Below are 12,168 nucleotides of genomic sequence, written 5' to 3' on the forward strand. Positions count from 1 at the left end.
GATTTTCTAGTATAATTCTTTTTGCATTATATATATAGAATAATAAACTTAAACCTTTTTTATTATTAATTTTAGGAGTTCAAATTTTTCTTTTGATCTCAAATATTTTTTTAATTATCCAGAAAAATCAAATCAAAAGTCATTTTTTTGATACAGAATTAGGGATGGCAAAAATCCCCACGGGGACGGGTACCCTCGGGGATTTTTCCCATTCGGGGAGGGTACGAGGATAATTTTATACCCAATTGTTTTTTCGGGGAGGGGACGGGGAAAATTTTTTACCCAACTTTTTATTCGGGGAGGGGACGGGGATGAGGTGGAATCCCCATCCCCTACCCATTTCCTCATTTTAATTTTTAATTTTATTTTTATTTTTAAAATTACTAATAAATAAATAACAAAATTATAAATATTGTTAAAAATAATAAATATCAAAATAGTTGTATGTTGGGAAAGTGGTCACCCCTTACCGGGAATTAGTTGAAGAGTATTAATTGAAGTTTTCACCAACTGTTTATTGCTTTGATTATACTGGTAGTAGTTCTTCTACTAGATCTACAGGGAATTCTTATAAGAAAGCAACCAAATGGATGACAGGTTTTGATGATTATGTAAACAATGGAGATTGTGCATTTGTTGCAGATGAATTAGATTCATATTTGGATGAGAAAGTTATACCTCGGATGGAAGATTTTAATATTTTGAGTTGATGGAAGACAAATGCTAATAGGTATCCTACATTAACTCGAATTGCTAGAGATATTTTGGCAATTCCAATTACAACAGTTGCTTCTGAATCAGCTTTTAACACTAGTGGTAGAGTTGTGAGCCCATACCATAACAAACTTCATCCAAGCACATTGGAGGCCTTAATGTGCTGTCAAAGTTGGTTACGAGCTTACAATAGCGGTATGAGTTTATTTTAATATGATTAATTTAAAATCGAAAATAAAAAAAATGTATTAGACTATTAGTTATTCGGGGACCGGGGACCCTCGGGGATCCCCTGTTATTATTCGGGGAGGGGATGGGGATTCTCTCAAGCAATTCTGACGGGGATAGGGAGGGGACGGGGACATATGCAAAATATCGGGGATGGGTATGGGGAGATTGGTCCCCTCCCCTCCCCTCCCCATTGCCATCCCTATACAGAATACTGAATAAAATATGAATATATAGATATTAGTACTGAATATTTTGGTTATTAGTATTTTAAAGTATTCAAAATTTGTTCAGCAAAAATTTATTTGCAATATTTATGTATATCAATAGAAAAAATAGAGCATTATCAATAAAATAAAATAAAAATCATAAAAAAATGTCTTTAAAGATTTCTCAAGTATCTTTAATGTGATTGAAAGATTTAAGTTCAAAAAGAAAATAGTAATCAAAATTGATTTCGGTATTTAAAAACTCAATTGAAAGGAATAGATTGACAAACCTAAGCCTATTAAAATAGGCAGATAAATCATAATATTATTAAAATAGGCACATAAATCATAATATTATTAAAACACACGCACAACGTTTTCATTAAAAATTAATTAGATAGTGTATTAATATTTTCTACAAATATATTTTTTTCAAACATACGTTTGGTATTGTGAATTTTGCTCCAAAATAAATAATTGAAAGTATTGTTTGTATCTGTTGTGAAACATATGAATGATATTTTAGTTTTCAAATTAATAAATTAAATATTTAGCCAGGATATATTAAGTATTTAAATGGATTTGTTGAGTAAAACTTAAAGTTTTAAAATTTAATGGTGAACTTATTTAGTAAATGAGTTTAGGAGTAAATTGGACGTTCCATTTATTATTATTATTCTATCCTCGTAAGGTAAAAAGACCAAATTACCTACATAATTATTTTAATTTTCATAGAATCTCTAGTGTTCTTTTGCATTCCAAATGTTGGCTTCTGCTTTTCTTTTGGGATCACAATTAGCTATTTAACTCTTTATTTGATCAAATTGTTCCATATCACTCTTTAGGTGCTATTTAGCGATTAATCTTTTCATCAATATTTACATTATTGGAGTGAAATATTCAAATTAATATGCTACAACAAACGTAACGGTCAAAGACGAACAAGTCAAGAAATACAAGAAACAAAAAATAAAATTAGGGTCATGTAAGTTAATACTTTATTTGATTTGTTTGTAACTATGAGGACCCTGTCGTAAATTACCCTCAAAAGCTCTCATTTGGGCCATCCATTTAATCAAGTAAGCCCAGTAGCTTGGTAAATTAGAGCGTGGGCCGTGGGCCGTGGGCCGTATCTCAAATGTCATTAATGATCCAACAGCTTGGAAATAAAATAAATAAATAAATTATTTTTAAAAAATAAAATAAAATATAAAGTCACTTCTCATGAATGTTTTGATTTACAGGGAAGAAAAATTTTACAGAGTAAGAATAAGAGCAGGGAAGAAGAGTAGGGAGTGCGATGGACTTCTCTCCTTTAACAGACGCTTTAGCGTCCAAATCGTATGAAAAAATCGCTGATATTTGCGACGACCTAATGCTCAAGGTTAATTTTTTTTTTCCTTTTTAATAATTAATCTTATTTTCAAAAATTAATTTCTTCATCTCATTATTATTATTATTAAAATTTCTCTTTAACAGGTTGCTGCAGAGGGTATTGTGTTTCAAGACGAATGGCCTTACGTGATTCATCTCCTCGGTTACTATTATGTCAATGATATGTAAGTATAAGTGTTTAACCCTTTTTTAAAAAAAAAAATTAATTGTTTTTTTTTTAATATTTTTGTGTTGCATCAATATTGATTTCTGAGAATACTGGCGGAGAACTAAAAAAATAATTATAATATTTTAAAACAAATTTCCCCACTTGCAATTTAGAGTTTTAAGAGTGAACTCTGATTCACATAAGGATTTTTGGAATATAGGTAGTATATAATTGAGAGTTTTGCTTCAGAGTTAGTCATGGTTTCGCAGTATGTAGCTTTAGACCCTAGTGGGACGGATCTTAGAATTTTATGTGCTTGCAGTAACAGTGCACGCTTCCTTTGGAAATCAATACCTTCGACAATTAAGGATAGCAGGGCAGAAGTGGTTGCAGCTTGGAAAATTGGTCAGCATCTATGGACACGGGATTATGCTGGTGTTTATGACGCCATTCGTGGGTTTGATTGGAGTCAAGAAGCACAAGCTCTTGTTGCTGCTTTCTCAGGCAAGTGCTCTTGTCACAAAACATTGGATACATAACTCTGGTTGTCTACGTTGTTTATTTGATATCGGTTGAACAACTTACCTCTTTGTTCCTTTTTTTTTTTTTTAATACATTTGAATTATACATGTTTACATGATGAAGTGTCAGATTTGAGAAATTATTGCTATGCAGTTTGTGTAGTCCAGCTAATGATGTATTGTTAAGTGGTAAGAAGACTAAGAAAGTGCGATTACTTAGAATTTTTTCTTTCTTTTTTAAGGAATCAATATTACATCAAGTTTTTTTTGAAGTCTTTGATGAAGTTTGGGTAGCATAAATCCTTATGCAACTGTTTGATTTAGAAAAAGTATGTTATCATGTTCATTGTGGTGGTATCTAGGAGAAAGACCTAAGATCATGTTAGTTGAATTCTTGATTGTCACATGGCTTGGGATTCATTTAAATAGGATAGGAGAAGATTTATTCATGCTCTTCTTAGTTTAGAAGGTTTGTGATGTCCTTATCCTTATCCATATGTATATGTCAGCAGATATGTGTATCCCTTACTTTAAAACCTTTTGCTATTTTTGTACTATCTTTATCCTAGGGAAAATGTTGATGTGTTTGTTTAGTTTATTAATGCATGGTGCTTATCAGAAAAGATATACTAATTTGTTGTGTTATAAAATAATTTTATGTTTCTTTTCTGATATAACAAAAATAGCAATAATCCAAAGAGTAGATTAGGGGCATAGTGATTGGTAATAAAATGGAAGTGTGTGAGCTTGTTGGATAAATGGATAATTTGTAGTTTCATAATTTTAAGTGCAAACCTATGTGGATAAAAATAATTATCCTAACTCATGGAAAATCGTAGTTCAATGACTTTAGGTGCATGTACAAAAAGTTCTTGCAGTTGAGACTTAAGCTCTTAGGCGCAAGGAAGCTGCTATCGTGGTATGATTCAAATTGCTAATATTTAGCCAATCAAAGCAGACTGAAAAATATTTATGTCATCTTAACATTCAATGTTTCCCTACAATACCTGGCTTGGTCTGGATTTGCTATACTTAAGCTTGTTTGATTCATTTGTAAGGTGCTTTCCCGATTTTGCAACTAATTCAACCTTTTTCATGTGGAAAATCTGGATTGTGACAGAACAGTCACGTCTTGATCAACCTCAGAGCTTCAGAATTGAAGTAAAAATCTTACAATTCTATGTGTTATATCTTATTGTTAAAGCAGCCGAAGCATTGAGTTCATTTTGTGCGCGTGTGACTATAATCTCAATAACATGTAAACTCTGTAATGTGACAATCCGAAACTGTGAAAGCATGTAGACTGGATATACTTTTTCATGTGATTCTGAAAGTGATTAGTAGTTGTTTGATGAAATACTGGCATATGGGTTAAGAAATGCTGACATATGGGTTAAGTCTGATAATTTAAATTTTCACCTTTAAAAGTCCATGTGTATTGAGTTAAAAGCCAATCATTTGATTTTATTTAGAATAAAAGTTTCTGGGTCCATTGCTAGTTGTTTCTCTTTCTTCAAAAGATGCTTGATGCATTTGTGGATCTCACAACTTACAGTACCAAAGTCAATTTCTTGTTTTAATTGTATATGTATATATTTTGGAAACAATGTTGTTTAACAATATTCAACAGACCCTTCTAGTATTTGGTGAATTTACTGGACTACATACACTGCACTGGGCACATTGTAACACTTAATGAATTTATTTCTGCCGCTCAAACATTGTCTGGACACAGATGGTATGAAGGCAGGAAAGTAGCTCTTTCATGTAGAATTGTAGCAGTTATTCTTGTGCTTTTTATTCCCCTAATTATATTACTTGATTTTCCTGAATGTCTGGAAATATGAAAGCTGTCTGTCTATTTCCTTGTCATATGCTTTGGTTAAGATGTTTAGCACCATCTAACATTTATTATCCTTGTCTATTTGCAGAGCTCTACACCAAGAGGATGTTTCAGCTGCTTATGTCTGCTTATTCGACAATAAGCACCCAAGACACAGCTCTCTTTCTGGGAATGAATGAGGATGATGCCGCATATTGTAAGATTCTTTCATTAATGGCATTAGCTTTGGTGTTATTGTTAAGCTTATTCTGTAATAGGCTAATAGCATCAATAGCAGTGCTTTTATCCCTAAATCTCTTTGCGATATCTGTGACCTACTGATACTTGTTTTAGAAATTTTTTTCCTTTCTTTGCTGCTGAAACAGAAAATGCCAATTTCTAAATATATCGTTAAAAAGGTTTTGCTGTAACGTGAATTCTATATGTATCAGAGTTAGCCAAAACTCAGACTGATAATAAGACATCAGGATATATATAAAATCAGAATCAGAGTTAGCCAAAACTCGGACTGATAATAAGACGTCAGGGGTAAGTATTATTCTAGCGCTCCTTGAGAACACTAGTCAGCCAAGCATAATAGGTTGTCACGTTTGTGTTAAATGTGATCTGCAGGAGTTTAATGCTATGGCTTGGCAACTAGACTAAATTATGTATGATGTCATCTGGTCTGCCTAGTTCAATATTCTGATCTAATATGCACTAGTGTGGCCCCCTTCATCTGGATCTGTTCATTCTGGCATTTTGTTTTCGTTTTTGTTTTCTAGTCAGTCCAATGCTTGCCACAACCAGCAAGTTGGCTAAATAGGATGGCTGATAAATAAACATGTTTTGCTGTGATGAATGACTTCATATTCTGCCTGTCTATTGTTTGACTGTTTGCCAATGTGGTTTCACTTACAAGCAGACGTACAACAGCAAGGTTGGACTTTGGATCCTGCTTCTCGAATGTTGACCGTGAAGAAGCAGCCTCTTGTGACAGAGCAGAAACTAGATCCCAGCAAAATGCAGTGCTTGACAGAATATGTGTTCCACCTTGAACATTGATTTAACCTCTTGAACGGCCAAAACTGTCAATTCTCTTGTGAAATCAACTTTTGATCCTGGACAGAAATGCTTTCAAAGCATTTAGAACTCGGATCTTTCGGCAGATATTGAAATAGCAATTGTATGATTTTATTCTTTGTCGAATCTGTCTTCCTATTTCTTACTCTATTACCTTTGTTATGAAATTTAAACTTTTACTCTGGTAACAGAAATGAAATAGCTCCAGCATTAGTGGAAACTCTAGGATGCGTAGCGAGCTATGTGCAATCGTTCTCGAGTTTAGTAATTCTGTGTTACAAACTTCTGTATTTGCCAAATTTAGATCATAAGTGTCGTCACAGAGTCGCAGAGAGCTTGCTATAAGAAATGGACACTGAAAGTGATACTCGCTGCTTGGTAGTACCCCGAGTGCTGACCTACACTTTCAACAGCCCATGACAATATTGTAGGTTTGAGTTGACTCCCTTTACCGAGCTCTAAGAATATTTTTTCCAAACCTAGGAACTGATTTAAGTTTGTCCAAACAGACTTTTAATTACAAAAATCAGTTATTAAAGAAAGAAAAAAAGGAAAAAGGAAGGAAGTGTTGCTCGTTTTAATAAAAGCACCAGCTCAACATTTGTAATTATAAATTAACAGACCTTAAAATTATAATATACCTATAGATTATAACAATTAAAGAATATACTACATTATAATCTATATGATTCGGATTATGAACAAATTAATGTTAATAAATAAACACAGTCGAGGCTCCAATCATTCAAGCTACACTCACGTACATTTGTTGTTCTTCTTGTAATTTGGCACCATCAAAGGCTTTGTCAAACTATAAATAGAATCAACTGAACGAAACCTCCTTTTCCTCGTCTTCATCAGGTTCAGGCACGACCCATATTCTTCATCGTCATCTTCATCGATCATCGTCGACAGTACTGCTTCGCTTGGCTTGTAATCATCGCCAGCTTCTGCCTCTCCGTCTCTCGTAATGCTTCGTTCTCGTAGTTTATTATTGATCAACTTTTTGTTCACAGTATTTTCGTGGTGATGAATTCTATTCAAGTCGTCTCTGCAAAGTAGCATAAGCTGCCGAGCAGCTTCTATTTCCAGATCCGATAGCGATAAGCTCATCGTCGGATTTGGTCTTTTTTTTTATTTGCAGATGAAAATTTAGCCATAAATATGAACGTGATTGCGAATACAGAGAGAGAGGAGAGTTCAGTTGATGGAGCTTTTATAGAGAGACTCGTCGTTGGAGACAATTACTAATGCATGATAAAGACGCGTACGCAGGTCGGTTTAGCACAAGAATAAAATCGAAATAACTTTTGATCCCTATGCTTTTATAATTTCTCATCTGATGGCATGGTTTGTTTGTTTACATCAGATGAGTCCCTAATGACTGACTGTTAAATAACCAAATTAGCCTCATAATATTTATTTTTGACAAGATTATTTATTAGCATTCAAGAATAATTCAGTCATTTACAAAGTAGATGCTACTCAAGTGTTCTATGGTCGCCAAGTCCTCCCTCAACATTGAGAGTGTGAAATATTGGTTTGTATTAGTTCTAATATTTTATGAATTGTAAATATTTGTAGAATTTTATACAAATGGAAAACTTGTGTCTTGCACTGAGAAACTGTAAGAGATTAAGGATGCAGATGTTATTAGCCATAAAGTGAGAGTCCTTTCGACAGTTTCATAAACTCTTTTGTCGTTTTGTTTTATAGGAAAAAAAAATCACAATTATTTTTAGAAGAAAATATTTTTGTCAAATTATAATTAATTAATGTCACTTATTCAAGTTGTTTCCTAGTTAGGTTTAAACTGCTCCAATTTTACTCTTATCATCTTAGGGTTTATATTGTTTTTTTTTTCTTTTTTCTTTTCTTTTAAACACATCTGAGGGTCGGTCCTGTTTAATATTGAGCTATTGTAATTTTTAAGATACAGTTGTTGTAAAAAAAATTATGAAATAAAAACTAATATTATATAGTAACTAAATATAATTTTTAAATAATAAGTTTAACATAATTAGTAAATATATAATGGATTTTTTATTATACAAATATAAAGTCAAATTAACTTAGTTTGTAAGTTACAACAGCTACTGTTTATAAAATATTTTAGTACCATACCTTTTAAGGTAAAGTTACTTATTCTCAATCTCAAACTGAGGCTAAAACTCTCAAAACTTTTTAATTTTCTATAATCTCAAATTTCTCTACAGTACAACACTATGATAAGACTTTCCTGAATTTTGAATATAACAATAGTAAAATAACCTTTATTTTTAAAAGTATCTTTTTAACAAAGATACTAAACATTCCCTAAACTCTTGAATGCATATAATATTCATTGAATTACATAACCTTTATAAATTATTGTCAGTAAAAGGTGTTGATGCCGAAATATGGTTGAGCTGATGATGGCGACCAAATTTTCTCATCAACGCTTTAATTTATTTTGATGGGATACTGTCACTCGTTGCTATATTGGAATTTGAATTGTTCTGATACTTCCTTTGATCTGCAACAACGAAAAATTGTCATGGGTGCCAGATTTTTTCCAGTGAAAACCCTCCAATACTCAAGTTAGCAATCAAGTTTTCTTTGCAAGGAAAATAATAATGTCACTCTCATGATTTTAAGTATTTTGTATTTTTTACCAGAAATCCTTTTCAGCTGGAAAAAGAAACAAGTCCATTTTTTTGGATCTCCCCCAATTCTTTTAGGCAATTGTGCATGTCGCATGTTATTGCTCGTTCTTTAATGCCCAGCCATTATCAAATTGAATGTGCTACTTGAATCTAAGAGTTAATATATCCATTTGTGTAGTTATTGAGCTACCGTTATAACGTTTGATTGTGGTTTAAACATTATAGCAGATCGTGCATATACGTTACGGATGAGCTTCCAAATGAAGCTCAACAATTTGAGATATAATTCAAAACCATGCTGCCTGATTTTGGTCTCCTCACAGAACGCTGGTCGTGCTTGCACATGCGACAATATAATTTTCTCCTTGAACTCAATTAACTATATTTTCATGCTCCAAACAAAAGGTATAATTATATTTATCATTATTCAGTCAAAAAAAGTCAAACAACCCATTTAATGGCAAAAGCTAATGGATGAGGGCAGTGGAGAAGTACTTTTCCAAAAATATAGGGACGTACTTGTTATGTTCATGATAGAATTATGTTGCGTTTGTTTTTTTAATTTGAAATATGAATATGTCTGAATGAACATGTCTGAATGACTTGCATATTTGTTTTTCCTTTTTCAATATCTGAAGAGAAAACCTTAAAAATTAGTAATTTACATAAATATCATTTTAAGAGGTGTATATATTTGTTCTTCATAATTTATAATTTTCACAGGTTGATTAGTTTGGTAGCATTAAAAAAAATATTATCATTGTTGATCCTAATTTAATTTTTTAATAAAAGATGAATTATAACATCACATTTTATTATAAAGCCAACACTGTTATTTTACTTTTGATTAATCACAATGGACATAATTTGGTTTGTTCAATATTCCAATTTAGCTAATGTTATAATGTGAATAAAAATTTAAAGCAATTTAAAAAAATAACTTCAAGAATAATACAAAAATATTAGGTTTATATATAAAATGTGGAAATAAATGAGTTGTTAAGGGTATTTTTGAGATTTGGAATTAAAATTTTCCATTTAAACTTTAAATTTCAGATAAAAGTGGACTTTTTTACTTTTTTATTCAGATAAAATTGTCTGACAATAAGTGATAAGTTAAAAAAATAATTTAAAATAAACAAATAATTGAAAAAAAGTTAAATTCAGACTTAAGACTTAAAAAAAAAATAACACCGTAGTTCGGAAATGTAAATGCCTTTCATACAAACTAGGATACCTTTTCCTGGCTAACTAAAAGCATTCGTAATTTTAGTCATGTTGCTAATGTGAATCATTTTATCCAAAAAAAAAAAAAAAAATTAGAGTCCTTATCATATTGTTATGAGTGTAGTGTTCAACAATAATGATGATATGGTAAATGCCGGGACATGGACTTGATTTTGTGATGCCTTCTTAAATGGTGTATGTTCAAGCTATGAATTAATAATTAGTTAGATAACACCATGTATTATTATTATTCACGATAAGATGGTATAAATGTCATCCATTAAATCACCGCAATATAGTTTAAAATCGCATATATATATATATATATATATATATATAAATAGAAAGGAAAAATGGAAAATAGTAGCTCATGCAATGTGAATTATATTGGTGGTAATTAAAAATTTGATAATCCTTTATTGATCAAGGAGTACTCTTTTGACATTTTTTGAAAAATATAAGGGACGACACAAGTTCAAGTTGGGAATTTACAAAACCCTTGCTCATCCGATCGAAAAGCTTCTTTCAGCAACTTCTCTCTCTCTATATGTATATATGTATATCGACAAAAGTAATTGATTCTAAAAATTAAATGAAGCTACAATACCATATATTATTAAGCTCGACGGCCAGCCTACTCGCATTTCTTCTTCTTAGCACTTGAGCCAGCCACCGGCAGTGGGTTGGTTAAACTATAAATAGAATCAATGGAACGAAACCTCCTCTTTTTCCTCGACTTCATCGAACACTCATGATCATCATCGACCATCGTTGACATTAATCCCTCATCGACAACTGTACAAGAGGATAAATCATCATCTGCGTCGCTCTCGTGTCGTCGTTCTTGTAATTTACAATTACTCGTCTTCTTCTGCAAATCCAAATCCAAATCCATGCAAAGTTGTATCAGCTGCCGAGCAGCTTCTATTTCCAGCTCTGAGAAGGTCATCATGTTCAGATTTCTTCTTCTTTCTTCAGTACTTGTAGATGAAAATAATTTAGCCATGGCTTAGGCTTGGCTTGTTAAAATTCAGAAATTAGAAGGTGGGGTGGGCTTTTTATAGACAGCTTCCAATCAAAGTAAATTGCATGAACAAGACGCGTAAGAGGCGGTTTGTGAATCTGGCTTCTCTTAGGAAATAATAATAATAATAATAATAATGTCGTTTTGCGTTTTCGTGGATAAATTTAATTATTTAATTATTATTGTATTATAAAAATGGGTCTTGATTTCTTTTTCTTAGAGGGCAAGTCACGTTTTCCTTTTGTAGCAAAGATTGACGAGTCGGGTGACGGGCATTTTCATCTTTGATTTTCGTTGACAAAAATGCCCTTATTTATTGGTCAGAATTCCTTATGAAAGGAGGAAACAGGTCCCTTTTTTCACCAGAAATTTGTCAAAATGAAGTAATGAACAAAGATAAACCAACCAAATTTTTTATATTTATCTTTAAATAAAACTTTTAATTTAAATAACAATATAAGACAATAATAACCTAAATATTTAATAAATAAATGGCAATATATTATTTTACTTTCTTTACGTAAAATTATTTTTATTATTTTATTTTAAATACGCAAAAAATAATCTTATTTTATTTAATTATTTATTATTTAGAAACTAAAAATAAATTTATAAATTTTATGTGATAATTTACTTTTTTCCTAAAACACTAAATTCAAAAATAAATTTAAATTAAAGGATTACATTTGACATTAATAGATAAAGTTATATTATATTATAAAACAATATAATATTAGATTTACTATGTTATAATTTAATACTTAATTTCAAAACTTAATAATAAAACTCTAAAAAATTAATAAATTTAAATGATATTAATTTAATTTGAAAACTAATATAAATTGATGTTATTTTAAATAATATGGTCCATATTACATGGATTATAGTATTACAATTTAATACAATACATTATAATAAAATACAATTAGAATAGTATAATATAATATAAATGTATCAAAAAAATAAGATAATTATTCACCGACCACCTTTTTTTAGCATTTTAAAAAATACACTTTTTTTTTTTTTGCAGCGGTTCACCTGAAGTTAACATTTTTTTTATTGGTTCACTCCCATTATAACACCGTTAGCTGACATCATAAGGGTAAAATCGTCATTTCGCAAAGATATTGTTTGAAGACAAAAGTGAACAGG

General features: G+C 31.1%; 2 protein-coding genes across 2 annotated transcripts; one reads left to right on the plus strand and one right to left on the minus strand.

The window, feature by feature from the left end:
* Positions 1–2,367: 2,367 nt before the first annotated feature.
* LOC102623606 (COP9 signalosome complex subunit 8) lies at positions 2,368–6,239 on the plus strand. Its single transcript, XM_006491798.4, has 5 exons — positions 2,368–2,535; positions 2,631–2,710; positions 3,017–3,198; positions 5,147–5,254; positions 5,963–6,239. The coding sequence occupies exons 1-5, from the start codon at positions 2,452–2,454 to the stop codon at positions 6,100–6,102; spliced, it is 594 nt and encodes a 197-aa protein (XP_006491861.2). The 5' UTR covers positions 2,368–2,451; the 3' UTR covers positions 6,103–6,239.
* Positions 6,240–10,626: 4,387 nt separating this feature from the next.
* LOC107178828 (uncharacterized) lies at positions 10,627–10,998 on the minus strand. The gene has a single exon (XM_015534449.2). The coding sequence runs from the start codon at positions 10,996–10,998 to the stop codon at positions 10,627–10,629; it is 372 nt and encodes a 123-aa protein (XP_015389935.2).
* Positions 10,999–12,168: the final 1,170 nt, after the last annotated feature.

This window comes from Citrus sinensis, chromosome 5, assembly GCF_022201045.2.
Source record: "Citrus sinensis cultivar Valencia sweet orange chromosome 5, DVS_A1.0, whole genome shotgun sequence".
In the NCBI taxonomy this organism is placed as follows: domain Eukaryota; kingdom Viridiplantae; phylum Streptophyta; class Magnoliopsida; order Sapindales; family Rutaceae; genus Citrus; species Citrus sinensis.

Excerpts from the sequence above, each read along its gene's own strand:
- LOC107178828 (XM_015534449.2), bottom strand. The coding sequence starts at position 10,998 with ATGGCTAAATTATTTTCATCTACAAGTACTGAAGAAAGAAGAAGAAAT.
- LOC102623606 (XM_006491798.4), top strand. The coding sequence starts at position 2,452 with ATGGACTTCTCTCCTTTAACAGACGCTTTAGCGTCCAAATCGTATGAA. Across the intron at positions 2,536-2,630 it reads GCGACGACCTAATGCTCAAG|GTTGCTGCAGAGGGTATTGT; the intron begins GTTAATTTTTTT and ends TCTCTTTAACAG. Across the intron at positions 3,199-5,146 it reads TCTTGTTGCTGCTTTCTCAG|AGCTCTACACCAAGAGGATG; the intron begins GCAAGTGCTCTT and ends GTCTATTTGCAG.